Source organism: Chenopodium album, chromosome 23 (genome assembly GCF_948465745.1).
Source record: "Chenopodium album chromosome 23, dcCheAlbu1.1, whole genome shotgun sequence".
Lineage (NCBI taxonomy): Eukaryota > Viridiplantae > Streptophyta > Magnoliopsida > Caryophyllales > Amaranthaceae > Chenopodium > Chenopodium album.
In genome coordinates this window covers 27735290-27759482 of record NC_137856.1, presented here as the reverse complement: position 1 = coordinate 27759482, position 24193 = coordinate 27735290, and the positions used below count along the sequence as shown (strand labels likewise).

The window sequence follows — 24193 nt, the reverse complement described above, 5'->3', positions numbered from 1 at the left end:
ACTATAGGTCTGTGGTTAAGTTTTTTGAACAATAGAGAACTATGGAATAACATTTCAATGATGAACTAAATGCAAATGGCTTTGAACAAGAAGATAGATGGAAATCATTAGATTAGAAATAACAAGAATTATACGAGATCTGAATGGTAGTAATACATGATTTATCAGCTAATCGAGCAGTACTAAAAAAAAATTACTAGTTAGCAAACTGGGGAGCATGCTTCTTTGATTAACATTGTAGAGCAGCTCCTTTTAAGCATTTGATGTTCATTTGATTTGTTCACCACTCAGTAAATGAAACTGAGATACATTATGACAGCTTATTACAATCTCAAGCTCTGAAAAATGGGTTATCTATGCAGCGCCATTCCAGTCTGCTACACTAAACTCTTGCAGAATAGCGACTTTATTGCTTGTTATGTCCTTCCCATCATACCTCTTACCCGTTGCAGGACACGGACAAATTCATAATACAATGTGAAGTCCAACCCTACATCTTCACCATTTCCAGGAACTATCTTAGAGCCTTTTTCTGAAGATGTACATGGGTTTTGGCAAACAACAAGGTCGAAACCACCAAACTTTTTCATGAGGAACTCCAGTTTATTAATTGTCAGCTTCTGAATACCTTCAATCTGTACCAACTCCCCTGCTTGATCAGTATTCTGCCACCATCTTCTCAAAATCTTACGTTTGGTTTCAGAGGACTCCACTGAAACAACAGCTTTCAAATAAATTCCAAGCCGATTCAATGCCACTTCTGCTCCGCCAATCCCACTGTAAAGAGACAACAGAGTTATCCCACCAGGGAACAGGGGCTTCAAAACAGAGAGATAATATCCTAATGTATCAGTTTGAAAGCAAAGCTTCAAGGATTCGAGCCTCTCCACCAAATTCATGTCAGGATTTTTTGTGTGGTGAATCGGATATCCTAGAATGCGTTCCAAATGTTCTGGTTCCATGGGGGCAAGCTTTTGTGGGCCAGCCCAAACAAGATTCATTGTACGACAATAATAGACTACTTTTGTTTGACGTTCACTTGAAAGTACACCTCGAGAGCTGACTAACATCTTTCCCAAGCTACTACAAATTTGAGTTGATCCCGCATTATCAGAATTTATACAGCTTAATTGCTTCCTGGTATCCCATGACGGCCACCACTTCTTCGAGTGTGGTATTGCTTCTTCAATTGACATTGGCGACTTTGGATCAACATGAAACCGATCTCCGGTAGGAAGATTATGTATGTATCCTTCCATTCTGCTTAAGGCGGAAAAATGTTGAGTATTAACATGTTCCGGTTGGAGTGCATACAAATACTGAGATACTTTTTGCCACTCATCGGCAGATAATTTCACAAAATTTCCGTATAAGAAGTAAGGAGGTCCATGAAGCACTTTATCAATACTTCTTCCAGAGGGCCTTGACAGCTTGGGTACCCCAGAATTATCACCTAAGGTTTTACCCTGTGGTGATGGCTTATTGCCACCAATCGTAAGAGTTTTTGATTTTTTCCGAGAATAGCCAACACAAGTACTCAAATCTTCAAATTCTACTTTTGGCCTTTTACCCTTTATATCAGCTAAATTAAAATCCCTCATAGAAGAACTCGGCTCATCAAAATATTCTTCTTTTGGCTTTATATCTTCGTACATATTCCCTAAGCCCATGCTGCTCCTTTGAGAAAAAAAGTCTTCATCAAGTTTTTCAGATTTAACAGCAAATATATCACCACCACTATGCCCATGCATTCCCTTGATACGATACCAAGAACCATCATGAGATGAACTCCTCATCTTTGAAGGAACTGAAGCATTCTGCACAGAAAATAACAAAATAAGCAATCACTACCAGATGGAAAATAATATACTTGATCACGCTGTGCAAGGGAAAATATAATTAATGCATCTAAAATATAGCACCTAGCTGATCCAATAATAGGACCAGGTTGCTTGTCATCAAGTTGTATATACCTAGACCCAAGACCAGATTATGACCGAAAAAGAACCAAACTGATCGACCTGATAACGACCCAAATTAAAGTTGACCAGAGCATTACTGAATCAAACACTAACAATGATTTATTTATTTTCTTTCATATGAAGTAATTGTTTTTAAAACTCTTGTCTTGACAGCTCTCCACATAGCAGATTACATTATCAACTATTACAAATAAAAACCTAATTGATACTCTCTATCTCGGTAAGGTTTGGGGTGGGGGACTGGGGGGGAGGCATTGTATATTTGTATGCATTAATTTATGAGAGTAATAAAGATAGTGGGGTGCTTTTATTAATTTTAAAAAAGAAAACGATTCATTGTTCATTGTGATAGTGGCCATTTTTGGCATAGATACAATTAAAATAGTAATCTCGGACAAACTTGAATGAAAGTGTGTAAACCATAATAGAACAAAGGGAGAACATGATTAACAAAATAATGATTGATTAAGCACAAGTCCACAACAAAGAAGTGTAACTCTCAATGAATTAATACCAAATTACCAACAGAAACAGATATCCATAAAATTGCCAAGGTTAAAACTAGTTTTTTGCTCTTTTCAATAAACTAGTGAACTACTAATTCAAAAGTGAAAATAGAGAGAGAAAGACAACTCTCTTTTGCAGCACTTCTCAAGAGCAATGAAAGATTTAATGTCAAAAGTACAGTAAAATATAACCAAACAAATATAGCATGCAGCCTAATCAGCTGCGGAAGTCATTCCAATCCACATCGGGGCAGAAAAATTCATCATCAACAGTCGTTGCATCAATGATCAAGAAAAAGTTCAACATTGACCTGACTCATGCCCAATTAAACCCAAATTGACCCAGTTAAGAGTCTTTTGATCAAAACTCAAATAACCCAACAAATCCAAATGATAACCCACCCCGATAACCACTCGATACAAAATCACTGATTCCATTTTGATCCATCTAACCAAATGCTCAACAGACCTAATCAAAACTACCCATTTTTTTACCTCTATATCTATCAGAAACAATAATAAAATATTAACATGAAAAGCACGTACCTAACTTATCTACCCTAAACCCTAAAACGAGTGACAATTTATCGAAAGTACTAACATCCCATCCTTGTTCATTTTTACAAAAATGTTCCCAGCAAATACCACACCATTTGGAAAGTGATATGCAATTTCAAGCAAAGGAAATACATAAGCAAATTGGAAAGCACAAATCTGACCAACCTCCCACTCAAGCAGTGACACAGTTGACAAGTTGTCTTATTTCTAGGTCTTCCATATAGGCTCACATGTAGTTGATTTATATGCTACCAGTTTTGTTGATTTCCATTCACTCTTTTATCTCTCTTATGCACAAGAAGCACATAAAACACATAAATCATACTATCATAGTGCTCATATTTGGATGAGGAAATACAGGGACATACCAAAGAGGTTATCAAAGATAAACTGTATACCCTAACACTATGGTTAGATAGGAAAACTTGGAGAGAAGGGAAAGTAAGGGATATAATTTCCCTTATTTGGATAACACATAGGGCAAGGGAAGGGAAAGGAAATGGAGGGATCCATTTTCCTCAAGGTCGTTCTATCCCTCAACTCACTTCCAGGCTCCTATAAAGGGACATATTAAAGAGGTAATCAAGATAAACTATAAACCTTATGTTAGGGTAGAAATATTAGGAGGGAAAGTGACGGATATAATTTCCTTTATTTGGATAACACATATGGCAAGGGAATGGAAATGATAATGGAGGGATCCATTTTCCTTCCCATTTTAATATACAAAAGCTCTCCATAGTAGGAGAGATTTGGAAGGTCACTCTCTCACCTCAAACCTCTCCTCCCTTTCTCTTCCCTCTCTTTCCTTCCCCTCCCTTTCCTTTAACTATTGTTAGGCAAACATAGTGTAAAGCATAGAAGTGTGATTATGAATGACAATTGACATAATCTTAGATGCTAATGTCTCAATTTCTATTACACCCTTGAGTAAGAAATATTTACTTCACCAATGAACTGAATTATAAAATTTTGAGTAACCAAAGTCCAAACCAACAGCAGCAGCAGCAGCCAGCTTGTATGGAGTTGACAGACCTACCTCTAGAGGAGGATATGAAGATATAAAGCTTAACTCTTAACAAATCATAGATAGTGAAGTTAAGAGTATAAAAACACAAAATTAAATAACAAACTGGACTTTGGGGAAAAGAAAAACTAGGAGTTAAATGGCCTTCAAAGCCCTTGTAGTGACCATAATAACCATATCATATTGTATACACAAACTTTACTCACTATGAACAAGTTACACATATTGTACACAAAAACATAAAAATGTGAGAAGGAAAGAGTTGTTAAACCTTAGTACTTAGGCGATAAGATTCACCCATTTGGCTAGCACATATGCAGTTGGCAAGCTCTATGACCGGCACTTCCGAACCTTAAAGAAAATAAAAATAAAAAATAATGAGCAACTTCATTTTTGGTCACAACTCACAAGCAAAATCAACGACAAGAAACAAGCTCGCCGTAACCATGCACACAGCTACTAGTGTGAGATAGATCAAAATGCCCCCCTCAGTGAATTAAAAATCAAACCCTGGTTGACCCACCCACACCAGAAAGCATTTATTTAAGTGATGTTTGAAATCAAATAGAATAGCCTTTTCAAATTATATATAGCAGAGGTACATAGCCAAATGCACACCCTTTTATCACTGACAAAAGGCTCCGAACAGCCAGCTACCATACATCATAAAGAAATCTTACCCAGCTTTTCAATAGCCAGTGAAACTTCTTGCTCGTTGAATCCCATTTGAAGCAGCTGCAGAGTCTTGTCCATGGTTCCAAATAAAGCATCTGTACTACAATTCTGTAGTTCAAAATGTATTAAATAATTAAAAGAAAATCATGCAACTCTGTGAATCTACCACACATCTTTATCCTAGTAAATTACCACAAGGCTGCTCCAGCCCATGATGGATCGCCATTTCCTGCAGACCTTTAACTGTACATGGCAAGGTTGCTGATATCTAATTCTGGATCTTGTGATGCAATGATCTATGAAGTGCACATGATCTCAGATCCGTACTAGGATCTTTTGATTCCACATTAACAAAAAGTAGAATGTGGGGGTCTTAATTTAATTCCGGAATCCCAACTCGAATAAATAAATCCAAAATGCAAGGGATACAGCAGGAGGTCCCCATCAAGACACAAAAACATCATTGTCATACAGGATCCTAGGGGGACCTTAATCGGTTGAGAATTTGAGATTAAAGCCATACAGAATCGTTAATAGAATTGTCAGAGCTCTTTTTCTCTCTTTAGTTGTCTTGCCTAGCTATGTTATGTTGGTGCATCAAACAAATATATACATACTTGTACGTACTTTCACTACTTTGTATTAGGTAATTGTTTACCCCGTATAACATTAGATAACTCCCTTGTCCCAACTTAATTCTCATCCTCCCTTGTACCAATATTCTAATACCTCTTTCTTCCCACTATTAAAAGTAGTAAGGATCTCACACTCTCTCATTCAATAAACCAACAACAGTTTATCACCTAAAACTCCACTAGATTCCATGCTTTTCAATTAAAATTTAATGGATAAGCCAACAACAGTTTATCACCTAAAACTCTGTGCAAGCCTTCCTATGATCATTAAATTGGGACAGAGGGTACTAGCTTGGTTATATGAACAATTCAGTGAATTCACGCATTTAGATGTAACATACAATTATGCACTTTCTAAGAGAAACTTGTAATACCAAGCTTCAAAAATGTCACACAGCATAAAAGAAAACCAACAATTCAAGAATTAAGATGTAACACAGTTCATACCCTTTTTAAGAGAATAGTAATACCAAGCTTCAAAAAAAATATCACAGCATAATCAAACAGCACACCTCATTACTGTCCACATGATCACCATTTGGCAGGCTGTTACCATTTTCACTCTCAGCGATCTGAGCTGCAATTATGAAGTCCACTAGCTCATTGATTGGAGCACTCTTACCTGGTTATAGCACCAAAATAATCCATCTATTTACAATTACAGATGTATGGAAACTATACTTCAATACCCTTTAATTTCTTATTTAGAAAATACAGTAATGCCAACAAACTTTTTATATTTAAGGGATCAAATGTCTGAAATGCCTAGGAAGCACAATAAGGTTACAATCATATAGCACAAAATATAAATAAACAATAAAATTAGGGCAAATAAAATAAATTCAAGCAGCCAGAAGGTTCAGGAAGAAGGATTAAACATAATGTAGAAATATATAGAGAGTACCTGTCCTATATTACCATAAACTATTGTTGTCATACAGCATATTGGTGATCTCTCCACTCCGTAAACTCAAAAGAAGTAAAGACTTTTGAGTATAAAAAATAGAATGTAAAATGGGAAAGGAAAAAAAAAAAAAAAGAACAATCCTGACATTCATTCTTTGAATAGTCCCACCTTTTGATTAACTGAAAAAAATCCCAGGTTAATGCATAGTGAGGTGGGCTTCCTAAAATAACAATAATAAAATATTTTTAAAATGCCGTGTGTCACATCCTAATTGGTCTCCAGATTTTATTTTAATTAGGAGAACTGGCTCTAAATAATAATTCATATAAACTTTGCCACATATGTACATAATAACACGTAACTATCTTCTTTATAAGCAATATGAGCTATAATACTAACTTTTTAAAAAAAAAGTTTTAACTAATACAAGGTTGACCTTCAGCTTACCAAGTTTACTGATTGCAAAGTCAACATCAGCAATAGGAAAATTCATCATTAATAATGATGCCCTCTTGTCACCATCAAGATCCTCAACTGCATCAGGCTCCTACGGACAATGGGACCAAAGGTGAAACTCAAGAAGCATAGATAATGCAAATGAACACTCGCTATAACTTATAAAGGACTAAAATCACACACTAGTGGAGGTCATCAAGCAAAAAATGGAATTATTTAAAAATAATACATATTTCAGTTAGGCAAAGCTGAGTAAAAAGAAAGAGTAGTACATACAGCATATGAGATAATTGGAAAATGTATATATTTTTAAGCCAACCTCATCAACACATTCAAAAACCAATCAATATTACTGGAAGAAAGCATACCAGCCTTTGGAAGGTCAAATTCAACCAAGAAGACTCCGGCATCTCAATGGCCATCTTCAAATTCCTAAAGTCAAGCATTTGTGAGTGGCTTTCTCTCAACCTTGAGAAATTTTGGTAAGTTTGTTTTAAATCAATTTCAATCCCTTTACGTTTTTATTTTTTTAGATATGCTAACTTAATCTATTAATCTTCTTGGGCGATGGAGGGGTGCACAATGGATGGTGGTTATAGAGGAGAAATTAGGGAGTAAATTTTATAAACCATGGTCCACCAAAGCACTCATTGACAGTATCTTACAAACACAAACCAGAAGTAAATTTTATTAGACTAACTGACAAGTCATGAAGACAACATCATTGCAAGATTGAACTAAATCTTGTTCAACTAGAAAGCAAATAATGGGGATGGGAAATTCTTCAAGGTCCTAATCAAGTAAATCAAACTATTTTCTTTTTGATGGCTTGATCATAGCCCCTTGATTTCCAGCTATTCCAAAAGCAAACTTTATTTAGAAAGGAATTGGTTCCTCTTCTAATGAGGATCTATAGTGAATATTGGCACTGGGTAGGAATAATACTAATGACATGCTCCAAGAGTGAAGGCAGGGGTTCATAATTTTCACCTGATATTTGTCTGATTTTCAGAGCTGATAGTAACCTGTTCACCTATTTGATGTTGGAAAAATCAAAATAATATAAAAAAAAAAAAAAAAAAAAGTAACTAGCTTCTATGGCAATTACTACCTCCTTTTTTTTATTTACTTGACTAACATTCCTAAAATGGGAAAATCATATAACTTGACCCATACTATATCACGTAAACATTTGGTAGCCAAATTCAATATATTACCCTTATAAAATTCATGAGGGAACAACAATTCATCTGCTCTTTAAGGCATGTGCACCAACCACACTTTCTCTCTCCTTTCTTTCAATATTGTGCCAAAGGCCATAGGTCAAGTAAATAAAAACGGAGGAAGTATATGGTAAGTTTGGTAGGGCCAAAACTACAGCGTCTTTTCACAAGCTTCTTTATCTTCTAGTTTGTTGTGGGACAAAATTACTTATAAAGTGTCATTATAAAGTATGTTGGATTGGCCTTTTAAGAGTTGCTTGATGAGTTTCATACAAACTGAGTTAACTAGTAATGTTGTCCAAATTTTAGTTGTTAATATATTCAATATTTGCTTTTAAAAAGAGAAAGAAAGAAGGGAAAAAATAACTACTATAACTATAGGGTATATCAATGATAACGACAGATTGACAGTGCAAGACTGCAAGTAGTAATAGATTTAAAACAAAAAAATAAAAAAACAAAGGCATCTAAAGCCATCTGATAGAATATTTCCCTAAAACAAAACAAATACATAACTCAGCAGGAATGTCTGTTCAAACTGTTAAGTGCACTATTTCTATGTCAATTCATACAGATAAATAAGAAAGTAGAAGACTCAAACTCTAGGCATCCACTTCACTGCATAATTTACTCACCCATTTACCTAAATCATACTACGTGGCAAGATTCATCACTATTTCCTTTCCTAAAAAGCATGTATAACCTTAGGACAATTGCTTTTCTTCAACATTAGTATCATTCATTCTTTCTTATAGTAGAAACTACATAATAAATCACTCACTCTACAAAGAGAAAACAAACTACAAAAACGAAACCATGGGCAAGTTGATCACTGTTCCTTTTCTCCTATGTTGTATAGCATTCATTCTTTCTCATTGCAAAACTACATAGAATAATGAGTCACGCTATGGAAAAACAAACTACAAAAACATAACCATAGATTACCTGCTTTGGATGAAATTCTGCAGATGTAATGGCTTCTACATCTTTATCATCATCAAACAAGCTATCCAATGACTCTGACGACATAGATTTTGTTCCTTGCAGAGTCTGTGTATAACAAAGAGAATCAGACAAAGTTAAGAATTTAAGATATGATTGACTCAGTATGAAAAGATGAGACATTTTAGGGAAAGTATACCAAATGTAGCTTCATAAGTTATTATCTGGATCTAATATATATTATATATTAACAAATGAAATCATTTGCTACTGAGCAGAGACACGTTTAGATAGAGGATCATTTCCCAACTTTCCAAAAAAGTGCTCTCATTTTGACAAGACAAAAGATACACCTAAGCAAATTTTTTTGTCAACACTCATCAAAGATTAAACTTTACAGGTCAGGTATCGAGTGTGTTCTTATTAAGGAAGATTGATTAAAAAATATTTACCATATTTAAGTTCATTTATTGAGAATTATGATTTTGCAACCTCTGTAAAATAGGTCATTTAGGATTGAAACTTGAAAGCATAGAAGAAAAAATTGCAGCTGCAATGCCTGCAATCACATTCATGATGATAGTTTAAAGTTGCAGAAATATCATCTCATAACTGCAATGTCACCGACGCATACTAAGGCTGAGGTTGATTGATCTATTAATTAAAAAGGAAGGTGGCAATTCATTAGATCATTTATCTCATTCTGTGTCTCTCTTTTTTCATCATAATAATCTTTATAGAATGCTTTGTACAAAGGGAAATTAACCTTTAATGCCCATTTTGGATGGTTGAGATAGGTTCAAATTTGTACATCAACATCAATATTATCCTAATGCTTCTAAAAGAGGATCTCACCCCAGGCAGGGTAATGGAGGTAAAAAGTATGAAACCCAAACTTTCCGCTTGTCCTCAGCATGCGGTACCCATTTTCAAACTCATACTACTTAAGATGCAACGTAAAATAGCGAGCCATTTTAACTTATTCCATTTAATTTAAAAGTAATAGCACATGAATATATCATAAAATGGATAGTAGAGGTATAGGTTCATATATATTAAGAACTAAAACAGAACTAAGAAGTTCCTTTGGAATCTAATGAATTCACAGAAGCTCTAATAGGACACATCGTGAACTTCCAAAAATGCAGAAAAACCAATTATAAAATACCTTCTCTACATGATTCTGAGCATCAGACACAGGTGGGCTTCTGTTGTAACTACGTTCATCAACCAATGGACCCAACGAATCTGATGATTCAGAATTTGACTTTTGATCAGCCTATAGAAAGGGGAAAAAAAACATGTATAATTAGCCATTGTAGCTTAAAATATAGAAAAACTACCAATGAATAATACAAAGTGACAAAGGTTTTGACGCATTAGCAACCAAGGGAGAAGGAATGAATAGATCATTATAAATTCTATTCACATCATGCATGATGACATAACACCTTCATTTTCTATTCTTTTTTCTAAGATGCTCTTAAGCATTGTCTTTTCCACTTGTCAGCAACTAACACCAGCATAACAATTAAGCCAAGTATCAAGGTGTTACCAAGATAATTTATTACTGACATGATAGATAAAACACTAGGTGATCAAAATTAAAAAACTTATTCAAAGTGGATGTTGGTCAGAACTAATTTAGTTTAAACAATTCGATTAGACTTCTACACTATTATAACAAAAACCAAAACCTCTCGCCATCCTCTTCTTTGGAAAGTATTTTACACTGTTGGAATCTCAGATCCCAATGTTAAGCAGATAATTATCAATTTCAATACCTCTACTGAGAAAAACAGAGAAAACAATACGACGAAGCTGAAGTTGTGGCACCCATCAGCCATTTAATCATCCCTTACGTAGTACCCCCCATAAAAATTTAACACAAGAAAAACAGTAAATTAAAAATAAAATTCAAACTAAACAATTGTGCATCAAATACGAAAGGCATGCGCCCTCGCCTAGGCTCCAAGGACCCTTGGCACCTTGGTGTGTCTAAATCTTTTTAAAACTAAAGATACGAGATCCACCTAAAAAGCAACTTTGTACGACTAATAAAAAACACACAGAACTACAATTACAATGTTTAAAGCTTTCAAATTACCCCATAATCCCAAAAACACAATAACTGTTTGTGAAGGAAATACAAACAATGTAATGAGGCATTTGATATCAATATCACAGTTTATATCATCGTGATACCCAAAAAAAAAAAAAAAAAAGAGGTAGACTACTCTATCCCATATTCTTGCTGCTCACCAATCACCATTCATGGGCCATGGGACTATGTTGCAGAACTCTATGATATCCAGGGACAGCACCAAACAAGTTCATGTATACCCAATACTTACCTTGATCAGTTAGAACACCCAGAGCTTCCACAATTATCCAGTAAAATGAAACACATAAATTGCTATCAAGCCCAGTAAACCCCCATTATATCTCATGTGATCAATTCAAATAGTAAATTCTTAGCTGAGAAAAAGAAAGGCCCACCATTTGCTAAGCACACAACAAAATAACAGGAAAAAACACACATCGCTAGCCACTATGGAGGTGTTTTGTTAGGAGCTTTTTGGAGTAAAAAGAGCCTTTGGAGGCAAAAAAGATGTTTAACCATTTCAAAAAGCTCTTTGGTGTGTTTGGTAAAGTGCTTTTTAAAAGAGCTTTTTGGGGGAATTAAAAAAAAAAAAAAAAAAAAAACTCTTTTTTAAAAAGCTCATATGAGGAGTTTAAAAGAGCTTTTAGCTTTTTAAATGTTTATACCAAACACTTTTACACAAATAGCTAATAGCTAACAACTATTTACCAAACACTTTTACACAAATAGCTAATTACAATCAGCTAATGCAAACAACTAATAGCTAACGGCTAAGCCTAAAAGTTAGTTGCCAAACAGAGCCTATATGTGCCATTTGTATCCAAACAAATTTCTGGAATTCGGACCATTAGGAACTACAACCTCTAGGCAATCACAATCTAATTGAACACAAAATACTACCTATAATCTTTGAATTGTCAATTTTTCATTATATAATACAATTTGAATGTGGTTTTTTCGATTTGACCAAGAAAACTAGATACTTCCTCCGTTCAAATAATGTTGCACTACTTGCCTTTTAGAGTTGTTTTACAAACATTGCACCATACCCATTTTAGGAAATAAAATATATCTCTAATCACATTGCATATACCCAATATACCCTTACTTTTTAGCACTTGTTTGTTTAGTTTATGCTTACAATCACATGGACAATTTTGTATATTGTCCTTTCTCTCTCTTTCTTTTTCCCACAAAAAAAAATTGTGCCCTCCCCCCGTGGTGCAATATTAAAAGAACAAAAGAGGTAGATTATTTAACCCTAATAAATTTCAAAGTTATACATCAAAAATCATGCAACAAATTAGAGGGGGAAAAAAATATGATATTGCTTTAAAATTACAAATCAATGCAATTCTTGAATTTCCACATACAGGTTTTTCCCGAATGCCGATAATAAATAACTAGCAGGAAAGTGTATAGGTATGTCAAAATTATAGGACTTTTAACACAAGTTTTGGAAAAGAAAAATATGATAAGAAAATGGTAGACAAAATTGCAATGCTTGGCAATCCCTTAATAGCTAGTCATGCAAATTATATATCAAATGCACAAAATAAACAAACCCTCAAACAAAAAACCATACAAGATTGAGCTAACAAATCATTCTTACTTACTGAATATGCAAAGAGAGTGTCCAACAACAAGCCAGCATCTTCCTCCCCTATGGTTTTCAGAAAGATATATTTTATCAGTAATAATCACATAAATATATACACAAACAGAATTAGCTAATACTAGGTCAATTTCTTCTTGCAACTTCCTTTTTCTAATTTGACATATTGCAGCATACATTGCATAAATATTCACAAAGATAAAATCACATTTGTTACCTTTTTCTTTAATCACTTTATCTATTAGAGAAGGAGTAAATCCCATGCCAATGAAAGAGGATCTCAAATTAGTTCCCGATGAGCTGGCAACATTTTCCTGAGAAATATGTTATCAATAAAAGACGTTAATATGTCCTGAAAGAAACCTTCTGATCCAGAAACATGAGTCCAAATCCTCACATTTGCACAACATCAGTGCAATTAAATTTGTCGCAAAGAAAAGCAAGTCCCCAAACTTGGAACCACAAATATACTCCCTCAGTTACATATTACTCGCAACAATTACTAAAAATGATTGTTACACATTACTCGCAACAAACTTTTTTATTCCTTTTATAGTAAGTTTTTTGTGTGATTTCACAAAATTACCCTTACTTTTATTTTTATCACCCTAATTAAATTACTGATTTTATCTTATTAACTTAAACCCTACATTGATTAACTTAACCATTTCCCCCAAAATCATTCCCCTCACAATTATATTCATCATCACCTACAATTGTCAACCATCACCACTACTACCACCACCACCGATCTCCACTCTATCTTCATCTACCCAAAAATTTCTCTCTCTTTGTTCATCTTCCCTCAATTCGACCACAACACCTCGCCGGAAGTAACGTCGTTGTCCCCTCGCCTGTCGCCGCCTCCGTTTTCTCTTCTTCCTTTTCTTGTTGTTTCATCATTGTCGTTGAAGCACAAATTTGAACTTTTATGGACAAATTAAACCATAACACCTCTAAATCTAGAGTTTTGATGGTTAAATTTGAACAATTAAAACTTTAATTGGTGATAGAGAAGGGTTTGTGGGTTCGTGGTTGGTTTGTGGGTTCGTTGTGGGTTCACTAGGTTTTCAAGGGTTCGTTGTGGGTTTGCTGGGTGGTTGTGGTGTTAGGTGGTTCGACTGTGGTGTTGGGTTCGATGGTGGTTCGGTTGTGGTGTTGGGTTCGTTGACTGTGGTGCTGGGTTCATCGATGGTTCGCTTGGTGAGTTGGTGGTGCTAGGCCCGTTGGTGGTTTGCTGGATTTGATTGTGGTGGTTGGATGGTGCTACAGAGCTGGGTGGTGGTAGTGATAGGTGGCGGTGGTAGTTCATGAATTCAAGTTGCTGGTTGTGAACTTTGATTTAATCAGTTTTTTTTGTTGTTGGATTAATACATAAGTGTATGCCCTTAATTTTCATTAAGCATGCTTTCAATATTTAGCCTAGGAGTCCACTATCCCCTAGTTTGTTGCGAGTAATACGTAACGGAGGGAGCATAAAAGATAGAAAATATATTGTCATTGGCATGACCACTAAATAATTAACCCAGGAAAAACCATCATAATGTTGATATGTTACTTATGGAACTAGCATACATATATCAAAGTTAGGAGGACAGGAGGTTACAAGTGCAAGAGGGGAGACAAATTAACAGATTGCAATATCTCCATTCAACATTTAGAATAAGCAAACAACAGAAAATTTCACATTACCCCAAGATGCCTTGGCTCTGGAACCTCCGATGTCATTGCAAACCCCAATCCATCTATGTCACGTATGCTTTGGTTTTCATCCTCCCCATCAGATAAACTTTCTGTATCTGAGATGTTTAAAACCTTAGGCTGAAAGAGCCATAGAAAAAAACATTACAAATACATATATTAGCCAAAAAACACATTGCGGACATGATGGATTATCCATCAAATCAACAGAAAATTTGAGAGCATACCATCATGAGACACAATAGTAGCAATAGTGCTCAAGATGTGTACTTGGTGATTCCCCAAACTACACAACCTGAGCACTTTCTTGAGATTCCTGAAAAAAAACACAAACACATGCAAGTGAAGCAACCAAAAATAATAATTATTATTTAAAAAAAAATGAGATATACTCTGATTACTTTAACTCTTCAGATGAAATTAAAGAGACAAAAAAATTTTAAGAATACAGTGCATTAGCCATATAATATAGGGAATACTAGCATCGTGCTTATAAAAAGCACAATTAATAGAAGGAAAAGGCACCAAACAACGCCACAATGTATTAGCAAAGCACATATGCTGAATTTCCTTCATTTGGTACCAGATAAGTAGGACAATTTGATTTATGAGCAAAAAGCAATCACCTCATCACGGAAAAACACAAAAAATAGGAGAATATTATAATAATTTACATTAAGTTTGAATACCTTTCAATTCCCTACCTTTCCTATCTCATTTCACACCCAAAACAAGACAAAAACGGGTCGTTCATTCAACCTATCTCCCGTTCATTTCCCTATAACTTTTCACATCCAAACACACTATACATGAATGGCAGTATGGCACATTCTTACTAAATCGCCTATAACAGGAGCATCATTCAATTCAACCACATTGACAACAACAAAACAATATCATCAAACAAAACCACCAAAATGTTCCTTCGCAACGCCAAAGGCAATACGTTCCTACACTTTGAACAGGAAAGGAAAGGGCATTCGCTACTCGATTCTGTAAAACTAGCCCAGACCTCCAACAGTCCAATATAATACATAGTACATCACATTCTAGTTCACACGTATTAAAGTTAAACAAACAAGTAATGATCTCAACATGGCTCAACATCAAAGCTTTCTTGAACAAATTTTTTGAACAACAATGACAATGCCAAAAACCGCACCGAACCGAAACAGATTTTAACCGAAAGCAACAAAACAGAAACAAATAATTCAAATTTAGTCCTAATTGAACCAATTTCCTACATTAGCGACAGAATTAACAAGAAATTAACACCAAAATCAAAATTACAATTCAACAACAAAAAAAAAAATTAGACACCAAACTTACATGCAAACTCAGACCAAAATTCATCCAAAAAACAAGAATTCTAACAATCACAAAAGGGGGAAAACATTTAGGGTTTCTCACAAACCTCACAAACAGAAAATGGCGAATTTACGACATGCAAACTCAGAGGATGCAACTGGAGGAGAGAGAATCCAGCAATGTCGTCGCCTGTGTCAGTCGATACTGTGGTCGAGAATGGCGGCGTAGAGTGCGATTGCGGCGGCGGAGATGGCGGCGTCAGGTGGCGCTGACGGTGGAGGAGAGAGAAAGTGAGTGTGCGCGCGTGTGTTTGTGTGTATGACTACTGCTTTGACCGTAGATTCAATTAAATAATTGGAATTTTTATTTTTGTGTTTGGGATTCACACTAACATTTCGAAACCAACATTTGGTTTTGTACTCTAATGCTTGACTGGTTGTACTTGGCTATAAAATAAATGAACCCTTTTACGGTTTTTCCCGTGAGAAATTCGAGTATCGAGATCTTATTCCCCATTCGCTATACCTACTCCGTGGATGGATAGAGAGAATTTATTCACCCATAGGGAAAGTACTCGTATAATGAAAAATAAACATTAAATACATTGATTCACGCGTGTTTTTAGCATGAATACTCATATCTATACTTTGTAACAGTAAAGGAAATTCGTTTAATGCTTATACCACTATAGGCTCGACTAAATATATATTACTCAAAATGAATAATTAAGATAGATAAACATACACCGACTTATGCGTGATTATAGGCTTATATGTAGCCGATTACGTACATGACTACCTAAAAAAGAAATATGTACAAATAAACATTAATTACACCGACCCACACAAAAATTTTAAAATTACCAAATTTTTATTATTACAAAATATACTTTTGTATAAGTCTAATTGGTATGGGTTGTTCAATATCTCCCATTCTCCCCCTTCATATCCATCCAAAAGTCTAAGGGGTTGTTTGGTTACCAAATAAAAACATGGGAAGTTGGAAATCCTAGGAATTGAAATTATTTGATAGTCTGTTTGGGAATTGTCATTTCATTTCAAATGTTGGATTTGTCCCAAATAAGCCGTTTGGAAACTCAAAGCATTTGGAATTGAATTTGGCAGAATTCCAGACACTTATCAAAAATAACCCGAACCAAAGAATTGTAAATCCATTTTCAACATATGTCATTTCAATTCCAAGTGATGTGATCTATTCACCTTCAACTTCTCTCTCCTCTACTTTCACCGGGTAAGTTACTCATATTTTCTCTCACCTCTCTTCTACCACAAAAAAGTTCTTTCTCATGGCTCCTTGCTTTAACATTCATCGTCGGAAAAAACGAGGGATTCCACTTTCCGACAAAGCACTGATGATGAACCTTAACCTTAATTTTGCCGAAGAAGAAAACGATGATTTTATAGAGAAGACCATAATCAAGAACAGGCAAGCTGCATTTTCTGGACGCCATTGGAGTTATCGACACTTTAATTTGTCGCCATTATTTAGCTAATTGGAGTCCTGTTGCGTCGCCATTATTGAACCACCATTGGAGTTCGCAATGCTGCGTCGCCATTGATGAACTGCCATTGGAGTTCTCGGAACATCGGAAGGGACGACATTGTTGACAGTAGTGTTGTATGAAACTATGATTTGAATTTTATTTTATTTATTTTTTTTCAAAAAAATCAATTAAAAAATACAATTCTGAAATTAAAATTCCAGTCTATCCAAACAACATGTAGAATTTGAAATCTTAGAATCTAAATTCTAGCAATTTCCCAAACACCATTTTTGGAATTAAAAATAAGAATTTCAATTCCAATAATTGAAATGAATAATTTGAAATTAAATATTGATTCCCAAACACTGCTTGAAGTTATTTGGTTGACAAATTTTCACTACCCACAAAATGGGGGAAGTTAATTACCTAGGGAGACCTTGGTAAGTGGAACTTCCCATATGGTAAGTGGAACTTCCCATGGAATTTTCCACTTCCCTTAGCTAACCAAACACTTTTTAGAATTTCCTAGGAAGTTCAATTTCATGGGAATTCAATTTTCCAACGAATTTGCAATTCCTACATTCAACCAAACGAGACCTAAATTTAGACATCCAAACACGAACATTTGTGAATAGTGCGTTCTAAACTTCTAAAAAGATCGCCCAAAACAAGAATGAATCATTTCAACCACAAGAGATACATGGCATACTCATGCAATAATACGGACTTTAAAATAAAATATTATCTCCTTTTATAGGTATTATCAATGAGGCATAAAGTTTTTTTTTGTTTAAACGAAGAAATAACAAGAAACAAAGGTAACATAAGGAATAGGAATAAAGAATAGGAAACAGAGGGAACATAAAGAATAGGAAACAGAGTAAGGAAAACCAAAAAAACAAAATACTCTCTCAATCTTATTTAAGCCTATTTGACTACTTTTGGTGAGAGCTCTTCAGTCAAAGTGGAGCAAATAAAATGAACACAAGGGAGTAAAATTTGACAATTGCTCCACAATTACTGGCTAGAGCTCATTTTGTACATAACATCACCATTTTTCATATAAGTAGAAAAAGAGGACATAAGAACTCCTAAGCCTCCTAAGTCCTAACACAAACTACAAAGTACTTATAAAGTTATAAGCATAAGTATAAGGAAACATGATGAAATAAAAGTTCTTTTTGTTTTTTTTTTTTTTTTTTTTTTGAAAATTAGCAACTGGAGATCTTTTCCGGATACAATGTATTGGAATTTTGAAGACATTAGAGAATCCAAATTAACAGGAACCATCAGCAATATTTTTTGCCAACAAAAATCAGGACTTTTCAACTGTTACATCAAGTATAAGAACTTAAAATGGCCAAAAGGTGAACCCAAAAGAACTGCTTCCATGAACAAATCCTAAACCCTTCAAAGTCCACATCAATCCGCCTTACCACCACTCCCTCAATACAGCCCAGCCAAACCTCTCCCACTCCCCCCACCTCCCCAAAAAAATGCATAGAGAAAATAGAGTAAAACTCCTAGAACTACCGCAATATTGCCACAAGACATGGATATGGTACACTCTTGTCGAAAACAAAAACTAAACCCTCAACAACTCCAAGACATCAACCACATTATAGACACCCGCAGACCCACACTCCACAATACTCCCCCGTCATATTTACTTTCGTACACCCCCTTTAACAGAACCAACCTTTCCATGCTGCAATGCTTTTGGATCAAGTGCAATAGTCCCGATAGTAAGTGTTTCTGTCGATACATTGGCTGCATCAACTTTGATCGGCATAGAACCTACTGTTACGACATTCGACGCGGAATTAGAGCTTTTAGAAACAGCAGGAGCAGCAGCAGCAGCAGATGAAGTAGCAGGTGCTGTCAACTGCCGTTCACTTGGCTTAGGATGGATACATAACGAACCAATCTTCAAGGTAGAAACATTGCCCGTCTGCAGCTCTGAGGGATCCTGCACTGTGCTTGCAACAGGCACATGAACACCATCGCCAGATGATACCTCTGAAGACTTGATCAGTGTCTTCAACCCACTTGAATTACTAGGCTGCACACCTTTCTCAACCCAGGTACCAACCTCATCTACTTTCTGGGAATGATCAATAGCAGAATTATGCTTGAGAGGAGTCTCAATTGGATGAACATGTCCATTAGCCCTGCGAAATAGACGAGTTCTCTCTTCATGCATAATCTTCTGTCGGTTCTCATAGTACATAAAGTCATCAAGCAAAGATGTTTTAGATGTGTAGTTCTTAAATAGCTTAAGCATCTCCACACCTTGCCTATGCATTATCTGCACAAAACAATATTTAAAATCTTAAGCTCATGTAAAGCATAACATAATCAACTTAACACATACCCAGAACTTTAAAGAATATAGTATCCCTACCTTTAAAAAACAAAATGAAATACTCAAATTGTTTGGACAATTACACTCTCTAAAATGTTTATTTACTTATTTGCCCTCATAAATGTTAATTGCCTCTTTTTATCAACTATAAAGAATAGTGTGCCGATAATTACATTCCTATAAATATTTACGAAGAAAAATTTCCCTCATTTGTCAATAACTAAATTTGTGACATAAGGCCAGACTGAAAAGAGTTCTACGGACATGGCTAGCTACGTAGGGCACATCGTGCGCGTTAGCCCCCCAAGTGATATTAAAAGAGAATCAATGCAACACCAATTATTCATAAACCAGAATATGGGATGTCATGGCAAGTTAAGACGAAACAGCATTTTAGTCGACTTCTGCTTACAGAATCATAAGAATAAGATTCCAAACTTGCTCAAAAAAGCAAAACTTGATGGTATAGCTTCAAGTGATTTCTAACACTCAATTTCTATCCCAAAAGCCAAGCTAGGTTCGTGTTTTTTCTCTCATATTGCAAATCAACTGTCATTCCCATTTCAATTACATCTGCCAAGACTTGCAGAGTTACAGATACTACCTTTGCTAAATTTCCTAATTGGATTTCAAGTTCAAATCGAATATAAATATTACTGCTTTTCAACAACTATGAAAAAACACACACATCAAACATAATGTCTGAAAATCGAATACATCAGGAATCAACAGTCCACCACATAGCCAACAAAACATTATCCTAAATAATGTGCCAACAATCCAAGAAGAAAATTCATCCACCCCTTATCGTCAACTGACTTCATGATTTGCTTGATGAAAATACAACTCAGATTTAACGTCAATAAAATGAGAGCATTGTAGGGGAAACGTGAAATAACACGTGTCAAGGCTATTAATTGTATCAAATTGACCACCCCCAACCTCCCCCCCCCCCCCCCCTCCTTCTGAACCAAAACAAATAGTAATCTAGTCCTTAAGCCACAAGGCCCACAACAGGTTCAATGACATATATAGAGAGCAAACATGATATACCTCTTGCGTATCCCTGCTGTTAGTCACTGGCTTATGCTCATTGTTCTCCAGTATAATGTGACGAAAAGTGGGGTTTGGAACATCTTTAATTATATGCCATTTAACAGGGAAGCTTCCACTCCACTTATCTTGCTGCCAAAAGTCCATATCCTTATCAAAATCAACAGGGCCTATCATCTCTGCAACACCACAGAACTGCCCACTTGCATTAACCTGCATATAAGACAACTCAGATTAGTAAAAAAAAATATTAAAGAAGACAATAGATAAATTTAAAGTCTCTAATATTAGTATATTACTCCTCCTAAGCTTCAACCTACTAGCAAAAACACTTACAGAAAAGAAGAGGAAGACTGGGCAGCCTCTTGGTTTTCCATTAGCTATCTTTAGAGCATCTTCGTAAGCACTACTTAGCTTCTTGTTCCCATTGGGTGTGGATGACCATACATTATACTTGATGCTCTTATGCACATCGTCCTCACTGTAAGATTTTATGACAAAAAACTTTGCATTGGTATAATCCACGGTAAAGTCATCTTTGTTGTACTGATCAGCAGATATTACAATATTTCCTTCAGCATTGCGGTCCCCGGCCCGTGTTGTGTACGCTTTTACAATAAGTTGATTTTTTGATTTGTTGGTTCTAGGCCCTCTGTTCTGCTCGCCCAACTGATCAAGATTACCATTACTATCGTTAGGTCTTCTGTAATAAAATTTGGACCAGTCATTCAAAACAGCTTGACCATTGGTACTTGCTCCATAGTCTGACAAACCACCACCCATAGGATACGAATATTTGACTTGATTAGCTTGAGATAAAAGCTTCCCATATGAAATGTTCCTTGCAGATTGCAACGACTCTGGAACATTTCCACCCTGTAAAGATATGGGATGACAACAGTTTCAGAATGATTAAAAAGGAGAAAGGAGATGAACACATATAACAAAACCTCAACCAAAAATATAAAGATAAGAATGGTGAGGAAAAAAAAGGCTAAACAAGTAAAACAATGCCAAAAGGCATACTAATGTTTGACCAACAAAAAAACAAGAATAAAATCTAAGGTAACACATCCTAGCACAGAAATACGGGAGATATTAGCATCTGTCAATGACCTCAATGTACATAAACATAAACAAAAAAAAAATTACGATTTTCAAGTCCTGAAAATGTGCATCTGACAATAGTCATTCTCAAGTCATGATATATGGATCTCCTTTATCAAATCTATTAGAAAACATGAGCAATTTATTATTCACAGGGACAATGCCCCATCATTAACAGCATACCTGAGGTACATGTGACGAAGCTCCATGGACTGACCCAATAGAACCACCACTTCTACTACTCATAGGCCTCTTGCTTGTTCCAGTGCTAATTTTAGAACCTTGTGATGCTCCAGTGAGTGCATGCGTCTGGCTGGAAGCAGCTTTAGAAGAATTCATGGAGAATGCAGCAGGGGAAGAGGAATGAGTGCGCCCCTTTCCAGTAGAACCATTTGATCGATTCATGGTAGATGGAGCAACATTTGTCATGGTGTCTGTAGCACTACTTGCAGCATCATGACCAGATTGGACAAGAACAGGGAAGTATCCAGAAGACGAGGCGGAATTGGGATATGGTGATACGGCATAGTAAGGTTGTGTCCCCAACAATTGCCCATCAACACCTACCATAGCACCAGGTATATAAGGATTGTAAGGGTTAAATGGAGTGTCTCCCATTCCATAACTAGGAGTGTAATACACATAAGGCAAATTTTCACTTTGAGCACCCTGAATGGAAAAGAAAAACATTTGAATTTAGAAGAGCACAAAAGTAAACAAAGTAATCCATGATAATATAAAACTCAGCATGAAATCTAATCTCACCGCATATTGGATATCTGCACCATCTACACCAAAAACTGCATGGTGGTCATCCCATTCGCCAGGTGATTCAAATCCTGCACATTTAATTAGGCTGGTAAGACCCTTATTTAATTTCATCTTCTATTTAAAACAACATAAAGTAGACAAAGCAACACCTGTACAATAATAGCCATAGGTGGGGGCAGCAGGATAGTATAAACTCGGATCAACAACAAAGTCAGCAGCAGATCCATCACTAGGCATCATTTGAAAGTTTTCGATAACTGGACTGGGTAAGCGTGGGTTCAACTCAGTACCTGGCATCTGATAAAGAAACACACAAAAATGGTTGGAATTACATACACAGGACAGTTCAAAAACCATTACATCACGAGTAATTCACAAAAAGCATACCATGTAAGTCTCAGTATTTCCATTATCAGAAACGGTATACATCTCAAATCCAAGGCTGCCACCCTGTAAACGAACAGGTACCAAATCAGCACATATCAACTACAGCTTAAGTCTATAAAATAGCATTCAGATGACAAAACTGCAAAATGACTACCAGCATTGCACACTTAACAGCACATAATAACAGAGAATCATCTCCGTAGCATGCTTCAAAACATGAAAAGGGGGAGCATAATTTATTTGCTTACATACAACATTACACCTAAATTCAACTTCAATTTCAGCAAAAGGAGAACTTCGTTCATTAAAATTCGTTTATTAAACTTCAACAACACATAACAAAAATCCCAAGTCCTAGAAACACGAAAAGAATAAAAGGGCAACGAGATATCGAAAACCCTTGTAGAAAACACCAAAATTAAAATTTTAAACCATCAATTGAACCCCATTTTACAGTAATTTTACCTGTAAACACTAACAGATCCAGAAAACAACAATTTCACAAATTAAACCCAAATTCGATAACAATTCTCCATCAAACAATTCAAAACCCTAAAAATTCAATAACAACTACAGCGAAAATTTCCATTGTTGAATCCAAAAAATAATAATTCCCATATAAAAAATCACCCAAAAAAAAGTAATTTTTTTTTCGTAAAAAGCAGTGAGAAATTACCAGAAAAAAGCACTGAATCAAGTCATAACTTGATCTAAAAAGTTGAAAGAGAAGATACCGAGCAATGATAGGGAGACAAAGGAGTCTCAATCGCCATAGTAGGAGCTTTGAAATTGAATCGCCAAGCAGAAGAAGTAAACCCTAACCCTAGAAAGAGGAGAGAGAAAGGGAAAGGGGGGGAAAATGAGGAGAGAATAAGCTGGGAAAAATGTAGAGAGAGATGAGAGAAATGTAAATAGGATTCCGCTAATAAAAAGGAAAAATAGCGTTTTGGGGATATAAGATGGATGCTACGCGCCGTTTCAACGAAAACGCCCTCTCAACCACAAAACTCAAAACTTTCGAAATTTCTCTAATCCCTCCTTTTTTTTGGGTTTAGGAATTTAGATGTTTCTAGATTTTTGGAGCTCTTTTGGTTTTTAAGTATCTGTTTTTTTTAAAAAAAAAAACATGTACAAGTACTCCCTCTGTCCCTAAATTACATTCCTCCTTTTTATTTTTGGTAAGTTTTTTTTAGTAAATCAACTCTCTTTTTCTGTTTTGTATTTAATGCTTCCTCACTCATCCTTACCTAATCTCACTCATAATCCTTGTGCCAAATTACAATGAATATGATTGGTTAAAAAATTTCAATTAGGAGCATGTGATTGGTCCTTTTTTTTGCAAAGGATTGATGACATGTCATGAGTAA

The 24193-nt window shown here is 35.5% G+C and overlaps 2 protein-coding genes across 5 annotated transcripts; both read right to left on the bottom strand.

The window, feature by feature from the left end:
- Positions 1–119: 119 nt before the first annotated feature.
- On the bottom strand, positions 120–16041 carry LOC145607755 (putative inactive DNA (cytosine-5)-methyltransferase DRM3). 3 transcript variants are annotated; one of them, XM_081663345.1, is made up of 12 exons: positions 15746–16041; positions 14559–14647; positions 14323–14451; positions 12848–12944; positions 12632–12678; positions 10080–10190; positions 8915–9019; positions 6738–6837; positions 5896–6005; positions 4754–4856; positions 4345–4424; positions 120–1817 (listed from the first exon to the last, which is right to left on the bottom strand). In XM_081663345.1, the coding sequence occupies exons 2-12, from the start codon at positions 14562–14564 to the stop codon at positions 417–419; spliced, it is 2289 nt and encodes a 762-aa protein (XP_081519471.1). In that variant the 5' UTR covers positions 14565–14647; positions 15746–16041; the 3' UTR covers positions 120–416. The 3 variants fall into 3 exon arrangements, with proteins under 3 accessions (XP_081519471.1, XP_081519472.1, XP_081519473.1); XM_081663346.1 differs by having other exon boundaries at positions 14323–14429; positions 15746–16040; XM_081663347.1 differs by lacking the exons at positions 10080–10190; positions 12632–12678; positions 12848–12944; ... (1 more) ...; positions 14559–14647; positions 15746–16041 and adding an exon at positions 7115–7178 and having other exon boundaries at positions 8915–8994.
- Positions 16042–18026: 1985 nt separating this feature from the next.
- LOC145607961 (YTH domain-containing protein ECT4-like) lies at positions 18027–23744 on the bottom strand. Of its 2 annotated transcripts, none has more exons than XM_081663555.1 (8): positions 23561–23744; positions 22827–22889; positions 22589–22736; positions 22434–22507; positions 21852–22337; positions 20898–21437; positions 20562–20774; positions 18027–19451 (listed from the first exon to the last, which is right to left on the bottom strand). In XM_081663555.1, exons 1-8 carry the CDS (start codon positions 23597–23599, stop codon positions 18810–18812), a joined length of 2205 nt encoding a protein of 734 aa, XP_081519681.1. In that variant the 5' UTR covers positions 23600–23744; the 3' UTR covers positions 18027–18809. The 2 variants fall into 2 exon arrangements, with proteins under 2 accessions (XP_081519681.1, XP_081519682.1); XM_081663556.1 differs by having other exon boundaries at positions 18029–19451; positions 23503–23592.
- Between the last annotated feature and the right edge of the window lie 449 nt (positions 23745–24193).

Bases quoted from the DNA above. Each gene is read 5' to 3' on its own strand.
- LOC145607755 (XM_081663345.1), bottom strand. The intron at 10,191-12,631 runs GTAAGTAAGAAT...CCCTTTCTATAG, and splicing joins ACACTCTCTTTGCATATTCA to GCTGATCAAAAGTCAAATTC. The intron at 9,020-10,079 runs GTATTTTATAAT...TGTTATACACAG, and splicing joins CTCAGAATCATGTAGAGAAG to ACTCTGCAAGGAACAAAATC.
- LOC145607961 (XM_081663555.1), bottom strand. From the start codon at position 23,599: ATGGCGATTGAGACTCCTTTGTCTCCCTATCATTGCTCG. The intron at 22,737-22,826 runs GTATGCTTTTTG...TTTCTTTATCAG, and splicing joins GAAATACTGAGACTTACATG to ATGCCAGGTACTGAGTTGAA. The intron at 19,452-20,561 runs GTATATCATGTT...TGTTTTGTGCAG, and splicing joins ACAGCAGGGATACGCAAGAG to ATAATGCATAGGCAAGGTGT.